The 17142-nt window shown below is 33.7% G+C and overlaps 1 protein-coding gene and 1 pseudogene across 6 annotated transcripts in view; one reads left to right on the top strand and one right to left on the bottom strand.

Annotated features, from left to right (window-relative positions):
* The window catches only part of UGGT1 (UDP-glucose glycoprotein glucosyltransferase 1), a 118231-nt gene that overhangs the window by 7447 nt on the left and 93642 nt on the right, over window positions 1–17142 (top strand). For all 6 annotated transcript variants that reach the window (XM_039850215.1, XM_039850237.1, XM_039850222.1 and 3 more), the window contains exons 3-8: window positions 4579–4661; window positions 6737–6867; window positions 12325–12437; window positions 14029–14203; window positions 15283–15379; window positions 16287–16365. In XM_039850215.1, coding sequence (XP_039706149.1) covers window positions 4579–4661; window positions 6737–6867; window positions 12325–12437; window positions 14029–14203; window positions 15283–15379; window positions 16287–16365 — 678 coding nt within the window. The remainder of the gene's footprint in view (window positions 1–4578; window positions 4662–6736; window positions 6868–12324; window positions 12438–14028; window positions 14204–15282; window positions 15380–16286; window positions 16366–17142) is intronic.
* Window positions 1030–1143, bottom strand: LOC120592567 (uncharacterized; annotated as a pseudogene).

Here is a 17142-nt window from a genome sequence, read left to right on the forward strand (position 1 = left end):
TTCCACATGTACATGAAAGCGTGCAATATTCACCTTTCTCTATCCGACTTATTTTATTTAGCATAGTACCCTCTAGGTTCATCAAGGCAATATCTTTTTCCATCCCCTTTCTTTCAGTCTGTGTGTGTCTTTTAATCTGAAGTGAGACTCTGGTAGGCGGCATATGTAGGGGTCTTGTTTTCTTATCCATTCAACCACTCTGTCTTTTGGTTGGAGCACTTAGTTCTTTTCCATTTGAAGTACTTGATGATAGGAATGTGGTTATTACCATTTTTTATTCCTGTTTTTGATACATGTTTTTTCTTCTTAAGGAAGTCCCTCCAACATTTCCTATAATACTGACTTGGTGTTGATAAATTCCTTTAGCTTACTTTTGTCTGGGAAGCTCTTTATTTGTTCTTTGACTTAAATGATGGCTTTGCTGGTTAAAGTATTCTTAGTTGTAGATCCTTGATATTCATCACGTCGAATATTTTGTGCCAAGTCCTTCTGTCCTGCATAGTTTCTCTTTAGAAATCAGCTGCCAGTTTTATGGATGCTCCCTTGTAGGTAACTAACTGCTTTTCTCTTGCTGCTTTTAAGATTCTCTCTTTGTATTTATTAACCTTTGGCATTTTAATTATGATATGTCTTTGTGTGGGCCTCTTTGGGTTCATCTTTCTTGGGATTCCCTGAGCTTCTTGGGGTGGTATGTCTAATTCCTTTACCGGGTGAGGGAAGTTTCTCATCATTATTTCTTTAAGTAGCTCTTCAACTTCTTGTTTTCCTTCTGGTACCCCTATGACATGGATATTTTTACCTTTAATTGTGTCCCATAGGCTCCTTAAATTATTATTAAAGTCTTGCCATCCTGATTGAGTGTCCTTGGCTTCCGCATCCTCTATATTAGTGGTTCAATCCTCTTCTTCATCCACTCTGTTGATTCCTTTTTTTTTTTTTTTTTTTTTGGTGAGCAGCCAACCCTTGGTTGACCTCACAGATTGCAAGAACCTTGTCAGCTTACAATCCCTTATTTTTTTATTTTTTTTACGCCTACAGCACTTGGTCTTCCTAGGTGGTCTCCCATCCAAGTACTAACCAGGCCCGACCCTACTTAGCTTCCAAGATAAGATCGGGCTTGTTCAGGGTAGCATGGCCGTAGACTGTTCATTCCCTTTAATATACTCTTCATCTCAAATAATGTGTTCTTCATTTCCAACTGGTTCTCTTTTATAATTTCCATTTTTATGGTTTTTTTTTAAATCTCTTTGTTAGAGTTTTACTGAGTTCATCTTCACTTCCCCTAAATGTAGATCGAGCATCTTTATAACTAGTGTTTTGAACTCCGCATCTGTTAGATTGCTAGACTCCATTATTCCTGGTTCTCTGTTTTATTCTCTCATGTGGTTTCAGCTTCTTTGTTGTCCTATTTTGGCTGCCTTTCTGTGTCTGTTTCTATGTACTAAGCAAAGCTCCTAAGTCTCCCGGTCTTATTAGCACGGCTTTGTGAGTAGGTGTCCAACAGCACAGTCCTGAGAGAGTTTCACCTGCAGGCCAAGTTTAGCCCCAACCTGTGCCCATGCAGGGCCACCTGTTAAGATTCAGCAAGCAATCCACAGATGCTGTGCTTATAGTTGCTTCAAGAGGCCTTGCCAGAAACCGAGGTCAGCTGCCACCAGTGTGAGTCTTGGAGTTGGCTCAAAAAGAAGCATTAGACTCTTTGAGGAAACACCTGGCTGTGGCTTGTATGGGGCTGAGAGTTGGGGGAGGTGGGGTTTCAGGGAATCCTCTGGGCGGAATGACCTCTGTTATCTTGTTTGATGACCTCAGGGCTATGGTGGTGCTGCCTCCACACACTGGGAGGGAGGAGGGCTCAACAGAGGAACAGTGGATACCGCTGGCACTTCTGCCCGGAGAGAGCCTCATCCCCAGCCCTTGCTCCTACAACTCAGTGTTTCCCTGTAAGTCCCCTCGTGCCCTCCACACAGCCGAACCAGCACTGGTGCTCAGAGTGAGCAGGTCTGTCACCTTGAAAGTCCCCTTGCAGATGTGACCCCTTTAAGAAATGTCTGCTTGGAAGCAGGGTCGGACCTGGTTAATACTTGGATCGGAGACCACCCAGAAAGACCAGATGCTGTAGGCGTAAAAGATAAAAAATAAGGGATTGTAAGCTGACAAGGTTCTTGCAATCTGTGAGGTCAACCAAGGGTTGCCTCGCCTAAAATTAAATATAGAGAGAGAGACAGACGGACACATACACACACACAGGCAGACAGACGTCTGGCCTCTGTCCCCCTCAGCTGCTAGAGAGCGAGCAGCTTCGCATCTTCGCCCCTTCCTACCTCCAACCGTTGCAAGATGTTATTTCTCTTTGTAGTTGTAGGGCTTCTGTACATCTAGACCTCAGGTGGCTCTGCTTGCTCTTTGCTCCATGTTTCTGTCACAACTTTGATGTGGTCACAGGAGGGATGAACAAAGCCTCTATCATGTATGCCATTTTTTCTGCCTCTCTAAAGCGATATATATTTAAGTGAAGTAAAACTATGGATATATTTTTAACAGCTATAGTTGCTAACAAATGTTGTGTAAATAAAGTACTGTTATTAAAAACAAAACTGGTAATTATTTATTGAGTGCTGAATATTATAATGGCCCAAGAATGCAGCATGATAGAGCTATAAATCAAATAAATTGGAGTTTATATTCCAGATTTTTCATTTATTAACTCTGTGACTTTAAGCAAGTTAACCTTTCTGCATTGCTGTTTCTTTATTCTAAAACTGGTTATAACTCAGGGTTGCTATGAGGTTTTGGGGACATGGGTGACTATACCGAGCATAGTGTTTGTCACATAGTAGACTCATTTCTTTTTCGCTTCTAGTTCTGTATAGAGGGGAGACCAGTTCTGATCTCTTATGAGAGCTTTGGAAATCTAAGAAAACAAGTTTACTACCAGAGTTATGCTGTCTGATGGACATTCAGGTTGTTTCGAGCTTTTTTTTTCTTTTGCCAAAGATTAAAAACTTTTATTAGTGACATTTCAAAATATTTTTAAGTGGAGGGAATGATACGATGTTCTTTCCCTGTACCTGTCACCCCATTTTTACAATGATCAACTCAAGTCCAATAACCATAACCACTATCACTTTCCTATTTTCCTCCGCTGGAATATTTTAAAACAAACTCCAGAGATTATATAGTTTGAGCCAAAAAACCCTTGTTTTTTTTTTTTTTTTACTCAATGGAATAGGTATAAGAAGCTAAAAAACAATTGATATCAAAAAGCAGACAAAGTTAAGTGTATTGTAAAGAAATGTCAGTGTTCTTTTGAATAGTATCTTATGTTCTTACAGTCCCTGGATTAATTCAGTGGATCTAGTAATTTTCATAAGACTTTGAAATTTAGACATTATAAGACTTACTTATGCAGTGGTATGAATGAAGCTTTAATTTGTGAATTTAGTGTTTATTTGCATATTACAATTTGCATATTACTATCTGCTTCAAAACCTGCCTTCCTAGACTATAAACTATTATAAGGTTGGGATGAAGTCTGTTTTTCTAGAAAGCCTAGAAAAATACTACACTCAAAGAGGCTCCAAATAATTTAATACATTATGATAATGGGTGTTTTCAGAAATGTATTTTTAGAGAAGCTATGCATTACCAAGAAATGTTCCTTGGATGGGAGACCACCTTGGAATACCAGGTGCTGTAGGCATTTTTTTTAAAAAAGAAATGTTCCTTATTTTCCTCATATTTCTGTGTCTAGCTATGGAGTAGAGTGAGAGTTGTACACTTCACTGTTGATCAGTAATGGGAAAGTCTTCCTTTGGCTAGATAAGCTGAGATCCAGGTCTGTAGTTCACTTAAAGACAGTGAAAAATCACCACTACATTAGTAGTATGGCTGGGAGGAGAAGAGAACCAGTTTATGTGAATCATTCAGTTAGGATATGCATTTTCTTTTAGGGATAAATGACTCTTGAATGAAGAGAAATTTAGTATAGCCACTATTTTAGGTCAGTAGTGTAAATTCAAGAAAAAAACTAAGATGGCATTAAGACCTGATTTTATTAGGTCACTGTTAATGTTAAATTAAAACTTGATCATCTTACAACATGTTGCCTTTAGTCTCCTAGAAAATTTTTTAGGGTTCATGTTTTCCTTGGGAGATGCTTAGCCAAACATTTTTTGTTCTTTATAAGGTCTTTCAGAAAATAAGTGAGAAGAACTAGTGCTAGAATTATCAATTTCTAATTCTGCTTCTACTACTGATGGCAGTTTCACAAATGGGGTTTTATAAGCCTTCTTTATATTGGGACTTCTCTGTTGTTATATTTTTTTTATTCTGTGTATTTTAAGGAATACTCAATAAGCTACTAAGCTAATTAGTTATTAATAACTAATAAGCTAGTACGACTTGCTTATCATTAAAAAATATATCATGCATATTTGCGTTGTTATGTTATAAATTAAGAGTCAAACTATGAACATTTAGAAACTTAAAAACCAGTTTTATTCTCTTATAGAGCTTATATTAGATTTTTATTAAGTTGTTTTATTTCTGAATTTCTGATATTTTCCCCTTTTCTCCCAGTGAGTTTTTGGCAGAAGATAGTCAAGAGAAGTTTTGGAATTTTGTAGAAACCAGTCGAAATATTGGATCATCAGATAATCACGGTAAAATTGAAGCAAATGCTTTTTTGACTTTGGTGTCTGGGAAAATACTGGAAAAAAAGGGTCTCTTTCAATGAAATTGTGGCATGGTAGTCAATGGGAAACATTTTTATCTGAATGTCTAGAGTTGTGGCGATAGCCAGCAGACCCAACATAGACTAATAATTTTTTTTGAGATTGTAAGTACTACTTTTAGCATTTTTCTCCTTTGTTTTTTCCTTTTGTGTGTTCTTTTATCAAAAGTGTGTGCATATTTTGTAGGAGTCGAATTCATTTAAAATCATTTAGTACTAAGTTAATAACCATCAGAATTGAATCACTCTTTTTTTAATGAACTGATTATGTAACTGATCTATTACCTATTAAGTTTGTTATCATTAAGTTAGTGCCATCCAAAATGTTTTCCATTATGCCTGCCAGCCACCCACAATTAATTACAATGTATATTTTGTCAATGTTTACAGTTTATGATGTGCTTTCATAAATATTTTCTAATTCAATTTAAGCTATGTAGAGTATAAACATTACTGTCAAAGATGCTGATATATGAGCACCTAAAACTTTCATATTAGGTTGACGGGCATAAGTCCTTATTGACGAGGAAATGTGTGAAAATTATGTGATTACTGTTAATATTGAACTGAATTGATTTTTAACTTTGATTTTTATTAAAATAATATATATTTAGAAAGTTAAGCCTGAACTTTTTTTGTAATATAAGTACATAAAGGTTTTGAACAAGCATCTGTAAATTTTAGTTATATAGAATCAACTAGAATTGTTTGAATTATCAAAAAAATTATTTTTCTTTTAGTTTATGATTTTGTAAAACAAATTTATTAAAGTTGATTTGTAATGAATTTGAACTCTGACATTTGAAATGAATTTCTTCAGTATAAATGATAATATGTTCTTGGTTAGATAGAATTAGGAGAATATGAATTCTTGGAAGTGATCATAAAAGTATATTAAACATTTTATATGAAATACTGTTTTAGTCCCACCATCCAAAGATATTTTCCATTAACATTCTGGCAACATTTTGAGGTATTTCTTTCTGATCTTGGTTTTTACTTAGAAGGTGCTAATGCAGAATAGAACCTTTTATATTTTGCTTTTTAAAATGTTAATTTTTTTAAAAATATTTTTTGAATAGAAAATACATGATTTAAAAGTCAAAACTATATAAAAGGCTATACTTACTCAGAAAAATCTTATTGCCTCCCTGTCTCTGTTCCTTTCTCTGTTTCTCCCCTACTTTTTATAATCATTTAAATTAATTTGTGTAGCCTTAAGTGGTTTTTTTTTTTACAACAAATACCAATGTATTCTTATTTCTCATTCTTTCTTATAATAAAAAATGATAGCTTACTATATACATTGTTTTGTACCTTGTGCTTTTCACATAACAACATGTCCTGGGGAGTTTTTTTCATATTGGTACATGTGTTTTTATCCCTCAGATAATTTTGCCAAATTGTTTAAATGCTTCGCCCCAAACTACAATTCCATTGGTATCCTTTAATCCCTTGTAAACCTCATCACACTGCTCAATTTTGTTAGGTTATTTGAGTAGATAACATCTGCTATGCATTGGGGCTATAAAAATAAGTCAGAGGTTCTTCCTGTGGGGGCTCCAAGACTATTTGGGGTGGGGTAGACAGTGAATAAATAATTTAGTAAATGATGTGATAAGTGAAAGGGGTAAGCAAATATTGTGGGAGCAAAGAAAAGATGTACTTGGTCCAGTGAGGCATGGATAGGGCTTGGGACTGCCTCCCTGGAGCAGGTGATCTCAGAGCCAAATTCTTCCTCAGTAAGTAGATAGAAATTAGCTATCCCAGGTTAGAGGGAAAATAGCAATTCAGGGGAGGGAAGAGTCAACCAGGGAAGAAGAGGAAAAGTCCAGTTGCACTGTGTGCTCCAGGGAATTCTAAGCATTTGACAGCAATTCAAGACAGTGTAGTGGTAAAATTTTGTAATTGTATGCCTTTGTAACATATTTTTATACTTTGTAAATGATCTTGTTTGGATAGCTCTGGTCATATATAATGTTGGTTAATGTTCTTCCTTGACAGGTACTGATTATTCTTATTACCGTGCAATATTAGAAGCTGCGTTTCAGTTTCTGTCACCTCTACAGCAGAATTTGTTGAAATTTTGTCTGTCTCTTCATTCCTACTCGGCTACAATTCAAGCCTTCCAGCAGGTGAGTTCAGTGCCTACACATATCAGTATTTTTTAGGGGTTGTATAACATGATGACTGAATATATTTCAGTTGTCCTGGCATTGTATTACAGAGCTCTAACTTTTCTGCCTGAAATTTTTTAGGATTTATGATTTGTTTATAAATAACAAGCAAAGTCGATGTTAAATCTTCAAACTATAGATTTAAAAATAAATAATTGCACTTATTTTTATTTAAGAAATAAAAAAAAAAGAATATGCACGTAAAGAAGAGACTACCAGAATTCATTCATACAACATAGTCTAGGAGGTGTAGTCTTGCTAAACCAATTGACCCTGAATCCGATCACAGCTTATAGATCTCAAAGCAGTTCACAAGAAATACAGAAGGTGGGAAATGTGAAGCAATATCACAGGGATACAGTCAGGAAAATCAAAATGCAGGAAACTTTGTGGTAAAATGATTTGATTTTTTTAACATATAAGTTTTAAAATAAATAGGGAAGGAAGAACTTCAAGAGACTTTAAAAGTGTGTCAACTTAATGTAATTTGTGGATCTTGTTGGATTTTTGAGTTGAACAAACTCCTATTGTAAAAAAAAAAGGCAGTGAGAGAAGCAAAGATGTGTGTACACTGATTATGTATTTGATGTAAAAGATATATATGTTAATTTAAAACCATTTTTTAAATATAAAAGAGGTATAGAAAACTACTCACAAGAAATGTACAGTATAACGATTTATGGTAAAGTGGACTTTCTAGTGTTTTTCACCCAGGCCAAGAACTAGAACTTAGGTAGCCACCATGCAAGGCCTTCATGTACTCTGTCCCCACATTGCAGTTGACTTTAACCTTCCTAAAGGAACCACTTTCTTGATTTTTGTTGCAATCATTTGCTTTGTTTTTCATTTTATTGCCCAAGAGTGCATCTCCATACTCTAAATACTAAATAGAGTTTAGTCTTGCCCATTTAAAAAATTTTTGAAATTTTTTTTGTGTGTGTGTGGGAGTCTTTTAATTTGTAGGTTCTTTTTCCATTCCTTTCTTTTCTGTTGAGTAACTTCGACTGTTTACCCTGTAAATTTTTTCACAATCTGCATTTTGTTGATCACATACTCATAATGCAGTTCAGTTTATTCCTCTGTCTTCTATTCCTTGCAAATTGGCAGCTGGATCCAGGGGCTTGATCATAGTTGTGTTTTATCCCTTTGGCAACTCAGTAGGTAGTGTTGCTGCCATTAGGAGGCCTGTAATGTCTGATTTCTTCTCTTTTTGATTTAGCAGGCATTACTGCTCTATGCTTAATCCATTAATTCTTGGGGATTATAAAGTAATGCTCTGATTCTCTTGTTTCTGTTTTATTTGTTCTTGGAAGATGGGTATAAAGAGGCACATTCCTCATGTGGTACTATTTTGTGGTACCATTCACACAGGATAAGCAGAATATATGTTTGATTTTTTTCCTTTTATTTTTCAGGGTTTGAATGAGTTTGATTTATTAGCATCCTTTTTTTGACCATTTAGTATTTTTCAACTTTGTTTTTATTGTGGTAAAATATTCATAAAATAGAATTTATCATCTCTCCATTTTTAGGTGTACAATTCAGTGATGTTTAGTATATTCATATTGTTGTGCACTCATCACTACCATCCTTTTTCAGAACTCCTTTCATCTTGCAAAACTGAAACTCCCCTCTTCTCCCTCCTCAACTACTGGCAACCACCATTCTATTTTTTATCTCTATAAATTTGCCCATTCTAGATACTTCATGTAAGTGGAATCATACAGTGTTTATCCTTTTGTGTCTGGCTTATTTCATATAGCTTGATGTTGTTGTAGTATGTATCAGAATTTTATTTCTTTTTATGGCTGAATAATAGTCCATTGGATACTTGTAACACATTCTGTTTATCCATTCATCTGTTGATGGACTTTTGGGTTGTTTTTGCCTTTTCATTATTGTGAATAATGCTGCTATGATATATCGGTGTAAAAGTGTCTGGTTGAATTCCTGCTTTCAGATCTTTTTGGTATGTACATGGCAGTGTAATTATTGGATCATATGGTAATTCAATGTTTAACATATTGAGTAACTGCCAAACTGTTTTCCATAGCAGCTGTACCAGGATTCCACTTTCTCTACATTCTTGCCAACACTTGTTATTTTCTGTTTTTTTAAATAATAGCTATAATAATGGGTGGAAGTGGTATCTTGTGGTTTTGGTTTTTCATTTTCCTAATGACAAATGATGTGGAGTATCTTTTCATGTGCTTATTGGCCATCTGAATATTTACTTTGGAGATATGTCTATATGAGACCTTTACCCATTGTTAAACTGGACTGTTTTTTGTTGTTGTTGTTGTTGAGCTGTAGGAGTTCTTTATATACTTTAGATATTAAGCACTTACCAGATATATACTTTCCAAAATTTTCTCCCATCTCGTGGAGTGCCTTTTCACTCTGTTGATAGTGTCCATTTATACATAGAAGTTTTTAACTGTGATAAAGTCCAATTTATTTTTTGTTTCCTGTGCTTTTGGTGTCTTACCCAAGTAATCATCACCAAATCCAATGTCATGAAGCTTTCCCCCTATATTTTTTTCTAAGGATTTTGTAGTTACAGTATTAGCTCTTGAAATTTAGGTCTTTGATCCATTTTGAATTAATTTTTGACTATGGTATAGAGTAAGAGTCCAACGTCATTCTTTTACATGTAGATAACCAGTTTTCCCCACACCATTTTTGAAAGACTATTCTTTCTCCATTGAATGGTTTTGGGTACCCATTTGAAAATCAATTGACTGTATATGTGACAGTTTATTTCTAGGCTATCTATTCCGTTCTCTTGGTTTACATGTTGTACTTATGTCAGTACCACAGTTTTGATTGCTGTAGCTTTGTATTGATTTGGGAAATCAGAAAGTGTGAGTCTTCTACTCAGTTCTTTTGTTGCCACCCCAGTAGTCCTTGATTGCTCCCTTGCTAGTTTACTAGAATAATGCTTAACAGTGGTTGTTCTGGGTCATTATTTTCAGGTATACAGTATATTCTTTTAATATAGAGTTTCAAATCATTCTTTATTTCAGGTTCTCTTAAAAACTTATAAATGTTCTCTTCCCTTGCTTTGGATTTCATATCATCTATACGTTGAATTTTCTTTACCTATCATAATTATTTGTCACTTTCTCTTGAATCTCTCTTTTCTTTATTTCTTTTTGATTTAAAATTTTTTCCTCCTTTCATCTTGTTTCTCTTAATCATTGCTTATTATGTTTGTTCTTGTGCTCATTCCAGTTTAGACTTCATTTCTAAAACAATTTTTCTTTTACTTATAATTTTTCCTTGAGTCTGTCACCTCATTCCTGTGTTTCTCTAATTCTGACTTAGGTTATTCTTTACATCTTATATAATTCTCTTAATGTATTTTTACTTGCTTGAAATAGTAGGTTACATTTTTATCTGTCTTCTGGCTATATATTTCTGACATGGTTTTATTGACTATACCTATGCTGTTCAGATGTGTGGCCAATTTAATTTAATCAATTAAATGAAATTAAAAATTTAGATCTTCAGCCGCCTTAGGCACATTCAGGTAGCTACTATATTGGATAGCGCAGATGTAGAAAATTTCTATTATTGCAGCAATTTCTCTTTATAGTGCTCATCTATAAGAATAAGGGTGCTAGTCTGTTTTTCCCCTACCCCTTTTCTTAAAATAGCTTTGGAAAAGTAATGGCTTAAAAAAAATGGTGGCTTGCTTTATGAAATTTTCTGACTCTGTTCCCCTCCTGCACTTTTATTTAGACTTTCTCTTTCATTGTCTCTATATCTCTGTCTCCTACACAAGTTTTATTCTACCCTCGGCAATTTTCCTTCGAGTGAGGCTTCAACCACTCTAGAGTTAGGCCACTCTGAACTCTCAAACTCACAAGCCCCTGAGAGTTAGGGGTAGTTCAGCCACCCTGTTCTAAAAGGGAATTCTTAGATTGTGAGTTCGAGAGTTCAGAGTGGCTAAACTGTCCCAACTCCTTTGAACTCTGCCATACACCCTTGTGCTCACCTGATGTGAGATTAAACAAAACCCATTGGGCCATCATACTTTCCAGTGAAACCTGTTGGCCATTTGGGGTTTTTCTGCTCTCAGGGTCATCAGAATCTCTTGTTTTTCTCAATGTATTTCTCCATGGCATTCTGATAACTATGGATCTTGTTTGTGTTCTGTGTGGGGATTTCCTTCCTTGCTTTTTGCAGTCTAGTTGCTCTGTTTTTATGGGGAACTGGGAAAGATCGAAAAATATGCTGTCAGTTACCGTCTATGCAGAATTTTATTACTTTTTAAAAGTATGATAATGGTATTATTTTTTAAACTCTTTTATTAAGATATATTGAAATTATGTCTTAATTATATCTGCTGAAATTACAAATGAAATAACCTGAACTGTTATTTAGGATTTGTGTCAAAATGGTTCAGTGGAGTGTGATAGAAAAGTAGATGAAATAAGGTTGGCCATGAGTTGATAATTATTGAAGCTAGGTCATGGGTATATGGGTTTTTTATATATATATATATATATATATATATATATATATATATATATATATATATATATACTATTCTTTGTTCTTTTCTTGTATTTGTAAGGTTTATAATAATTTAGAGAAAAATAAAGAACATAATGAAAAATTTAACATCAGTTTTCCAGCAAAAAAGTTTTCCATTTCTCCCTTTCTTTTCTTATTTTTTTGTGTTCCATCTATAGAAGAGGACATCTTAATATATTACATAAATGACATCAGTGCATATACTAGTGCTTGTCATTGTTTCCTTTCCTTTTCTCATCTTTTCATACTGGCTCTTCTCAGTGTGCCTCTCATTAAAGTTGCGGGTTGACTTGTCTTATTATACATTGGCATTAATGCATTTTACTCTAAACATAAACTTATATTTCATTCAGCCCTTCCCTCGAATATCTTACTGTGCTCATTAGATAATTTTACTTTTCCCTCTATACTCTTTTTTTTTAGACTCTGTTGTTTTTTTAGATACTATGTTATTATTATTTCAGCAAGGGGCTTCAGATTAATTTGCATATTATACTTAATTGTGACTGCATCCTTGTACTTAAGCACTTAAAGTTGACATTTGTAAGCTTAGTTTTCTGCAAGGTATATACTGTATACCTTATATATCTTTTGATATTTTTTGAAATAGAATTTTTAAAGTTCTGTTTTGGAGATAATAATAACATCTTCCTCATGCGCTGTTATTGGGAGGAACTAGATGAAATAATACAAGGAAAGCAGTGACATGTAAAGCTCTACTTTTCTGTCTCATAATGGGTGTTCAGTAGATGTTAATTTTTGCTTTTATTAATGTTGTTTTAGTATCATTTTATGATCTATTTAAATATTCATGTCTTTATCTTGTCTTTGGTTAGAAATTATTTTTTAAAAGTCCTGTGTCTTAAATGACAGATAGCAGCTGATGAACCTCCACCAGAAGGATGTAATTCATTTTTTTCAGTACATGGAAAGAAGACTTGTGATTTTGATACCCTTGATACTCTTCTACTAACAGCACCTGAAAGGTAGATTGTGTGTTTCTCTTTATAAATGTCATGCATTCATTGTGTTTTCTTCTCTGTCAAGTCTACGTTCTGATTTAAAAAAAAAAAAAAAAATTTATCAGTTTTGTCGTCTGTAGATATAGTGGTCTAGAGTATGGATTCTGGAACCAGGCTGACTAGATTTGAATTCTACCTCCATCACTTAAAATGTTTTGTGAACTTATGCAAATTACTTAACCTTTCTTTTCTCATCTCACTTTAAAATGGAGATAATAAGAGTCCTTGATATTACTGTTATTATTTAGTAATGACTATCTTAGAAATCATATAGACTTTGTCATCAGCTTAGTAAAGAATACTCTGCTTATTAAAGCCAGTGCCTGACATAATGACGTTAATGATAATGATCTCAGGAGATTATTAGTTTCAGACAAAGTGGACTATTTAAAGGATAATTGCAAGCTTCATTTGAATAGTAAATTAATAGGCTGGCTTTTTGCTTAAAGACTAGTTTCCTGTAGTGGACAAATATGGTAGCATCTCTTGTTGTCTGGCAAGGGCAGTGCCCTTTGCACCCTCTGTAGTGGTCTTAGAAATAGGATAACAATGCTCTCTCTCTGTGGTGTTGCTGTGTTGTATCAGAAATGTTAAGGGTGTTTTAGGCAAGCGTAGTTCTTCTTTGGTGAAATTATCTGCCCAGCACTTGTCCTCTGCCCACCAAATGGCATGAGTGCTACTTAGGGTGCATTCTAGCCATCTCAGGGCTGAGGTGGCTGCACGATGAAGTGGTGATCCTTTGGGAAAAACAAAATTAGTTAATTTAAAATTCTTTGTTTAATTTTTTTACAACAATGATGCAAACTTTGTAAAGAAAAGAGATAGTATAGCCTCTTCTGAGAGGTAATAACTATTTTTAATGGTTTGGCATGTATCCTTTTAGACTTTTTTCTTTAGTTATAAATTTATACAGGTTTTTACAAGAGTTATCTTCCTTTAGTACAGATAGGTATACCTCATTAAGAGGGATTAGTAGGTCAGAAAGTCTATGGGTTAATATCTAGATGCCATTCTTAGAGAATTCTTTTTTGGGGTGGAGTAAGTTTTAAAATTTATGAGGAAAACATAAATGTTAAATTTATTAATGGGAAGATCATAGTAGTAAAGATGATAGAGGAGGGAGATGTTATAATTGACTAGTTATATGCTTAAAGTATTTCTCTTTTTTTTTCATTTTTTGCACTTATGTTTTCAGGTAAAAGGATACTTATATTCTATTTATAAGATATAATAATTTATTAAAGTTTTAGTACTGTGAGATCTGGATATGTATTGTTTTTCTGGCTTTTCCCTCCTCTAGGAGTTGGTAACAATTATTTATCAAATTCTGCATTTCATAGTTAGTATTTATGTAATATACTTTTATTATTTTTAATAATGAACAAATAAGACCTACCTGACAGCATTCTTACTAACTGAAAATTATTTAAGATTTTGATACTTTTTTAATATTAAGATGCTTATAATCTTTACTTAAATAATCATTGCTGTACCTGTATTTTGTTTAAAAACTTTTTTAAGTTTACAATTCTAAGTTTTTAATATTTGTTTTCAGACCCAAACCCTTATTGTTCAAAGGCGATCACAGATACCCTTCATCTAATCCTGAAAGTCCGGTGGTGATTTTCTACTCTGAGATTGGCTATGAGGCATTTTATAATCTCCACCGCCAGCTTATATCAAAAAGCAATGCAGGCAAAATCAATTATATATTCAGACATTATATATCTGTAAGTATTGACTTATTTTATAACTTTTAAATATTAATATGCCCAGCATGACCTTAACACATAAGCTAATAATTATAAAATTATTCGAATTATTTTTTGAGAAGTGTAGTACTTTACTCAGATCTGTTATTTGCACTTGGAAGTACTTTGTTTGCCTTTCTGAGGAAATGTAAAATAATTATGCTTAAAAAATAGCTTAATAAGTTTACATTCTATTCTAAAAAACGAACCATGTAAATTATATTTAATTTAGTCCAGATTTAATGTGGTCATCATACTATGGAACTGATCCTTGAGTTCGGTTCCTTTCCAAACCTTTTACTTTTTTCTTTTTGAAATTTTTTCATTAGATGGAAAAGGAAGGATTTCTAAAGAGGTACAGTCAGGCAGAATTGATTGAAAATTAAGCTTTTAAAACCTTGTGTTGCATTTAGCATTTGTATTTTTATGTAAAGATTGTTAGTCTTAAAATCTGTCTTAAGTTCGATAAATATTGGATGCTAAGTCCATGCAAGTAAAATAAAAACTTTAAATGAAAATCTAAATAGGAGCAGAAGCAGATTTATTATTAATTTTTGATAACTGTTCTTCCCTCTGCCCCCCAGGCTCTATTGCTGGTATTAAAGATTAAAATGTCTAAAGGGCTATCCTCCTTTAGGATGGTGGTAAGCCTGTGACATTTGGTCAGCCTAAACCCTGACTGAAGACATTTATATTCAGTAAAACATGCACATTCACAGAATTACGTACATACTCCCCACAAAGCACTTATAGGTTTGAAACCTCACTAGTTCTCAACTCTGCTGTGTAGGTTCTAGAACTTCTTCTCTTTATCCATTTCTTCATGTGGTTTCGTTACCTTTGCCCTTTCAACTGTTCCTTCTTCTGGTTTCGCTTCTGCTTTGGAGTCCTCATTCTTATACTCGTGGCAAATACAAAATCTAAATGAGGCTAGGATTCCCATGGAAGTTTAAGCGTGTTTTGAATGCATCAACATGGTCACATACTGTATACTGGACTGTACACTGTAATACGTAAAGAGCTCAGTGGTAATGGTGGAATACTTGCTCCAATTGCAGAATCCCAGGAAGGAGCCTGTTTACCTCTCTGGCTATGGTGTGGAACTGGCCATTAAGAGCACTGAGTACAAGGCCAAGGATGATACTCAGGTGAAAGGTGAATTTATAAATTAGACCGATGCATTTTCTTTAAATATGAGTTAAAGAGGAACTTGTTTCCTTAATGAAAAACAGTAGATTTAGGAATACGTTTGAATCCTGGTTCTTTTGCATCTGAGTTGGGTGACATGAAATAAGTTCTCTGTGTCCTAATTTTTCTTCTGTAAAGTGCGGATAATGATATGTGCCTCTTACAGTATTTGTGAGGGGAAAATAAGGTGTATAGGTAAAGAAATTAGTACAGTTTTTTGCACTCAAATGTTCAATAAGTAGCAGCTATTGTTATTGACAATATATAGTTCATAAATAGCCAGTGCGAAATTTTAAACATCCTATAATTAATGAACGATTTAATGTTTTTTATTATTTTCTACTCTTGGAACAGTTTACTTTCTATACTTCTGTTGTCATACTCTAGAGTTTTGAATTATTTCAACCACAAGTTTTATGTATAGTTTTTTAAATTTCTTTTGAGCTCATTTTCAAAATAAAAATGATTGGCTTGGGTACACGGAAGATAGCCTAGTAACTCATTATTCTGTTCTCAATAATTCTACTTATTATTAAGTTGCCTGGTTGTGAATTCTTCAGAATTTTGATATTAAAAAATCTATTCATAATTTTAAAGGTATCAATTTTGAAAATTTTCACATATAATTCTCCGAAGTTTAAGGGAAAAATATATTCTCACTTTATCCAGGAACATAGGATTTATTAAAAATATATTTGTTCTGCCTGTTTGTTACCATTGCAGAATGTTAATTGAGGTAGTCAGCATTTTAAATGATATCACAATTTTAGGTGTTCCTGTTTTTTTTTTTTAATATTATTCAGGCTTTATGAGGTTAATAGTATTTTTATTTCTAATCTGAGTGATTAAACATATATTTTCTGTACTTTTATAGGAACTGAAGTAAACACCACAGTGATTGGTGAAAATGATCCTGTTGATGAAGTTCAGGGATTCCTTTTTGGAAAATTAAGGTATATATGTTCTTTTGGGTATTGGTCTTATTCTCTTTAAACCTTCAGACTTACTTCTATTATAAACACCATCGTTCTTATTACCATATCAGTTATAGATCTCACAACAGTATTTTATATATATAACCTGATATGAAGACATTACCACTTAATTTATAGTACAGTTTATGATTTCCAGTCATTCTGAAGCACATATTCTTAAATGATGCTCTGGCTGCCTGCTTATGGCTTAAATTGATTTCCTATTTTGAGCCTTGCAGTTGATAGCATAAAGGTACATGCCATTTTCGATTCATGTAGTAGGAGAAATCTAATTGTTTCACCCAATTTTTTTCCCAAGAAAATCAAATGTATTTTAAGTTAGAGAGGTCATAGTTATTTACTCATGCTAAACGTAGTCTGAAAAAAATGCAAAAGAGGTATAGCAGGAGGTATAGATTTTATACATGTTCAATTGAAATACATTTTAGTATCTGATCTATATGAAAGAGGATAGAAAATGGGGTTTTTGAAGAAAATTTCATAACCATTTTATGAAAGCATCGTAAGATTTTATAGTTCAAAAGTCTTCTTAGCTGTCCTTTTAAATATTGCAGTTATTTCTGATATGACTTGATAATTGTTTAGAGCCCTAAATTCTGCTTAACTTGGAAATCTTAATTAGGACATCTGTAGTGCGCTGATTTTCTTCTTCTCTCCTCTTCCTCTTCCTGCTTTTCCTCTTCTTCCTCCTCTTCCTACCTCCTCCTCCTCCCTTCTTTCTTTTTTAAAGAAAAG

Source organism: Pteropus medius, unplaced genomic scaffold (genome assembly GCF_902729225.1).
Source record: "Pteropus medius unplaced genomic scaffold, Ma_sr-lr_union100, whole genome shotgun sequence".
Lineage (NCBI taxonomy): Eukaryota > Metazoa > Chordata > Mammalia > Chiroptera > Pteropodidae > Pteropus > Pteropus medius.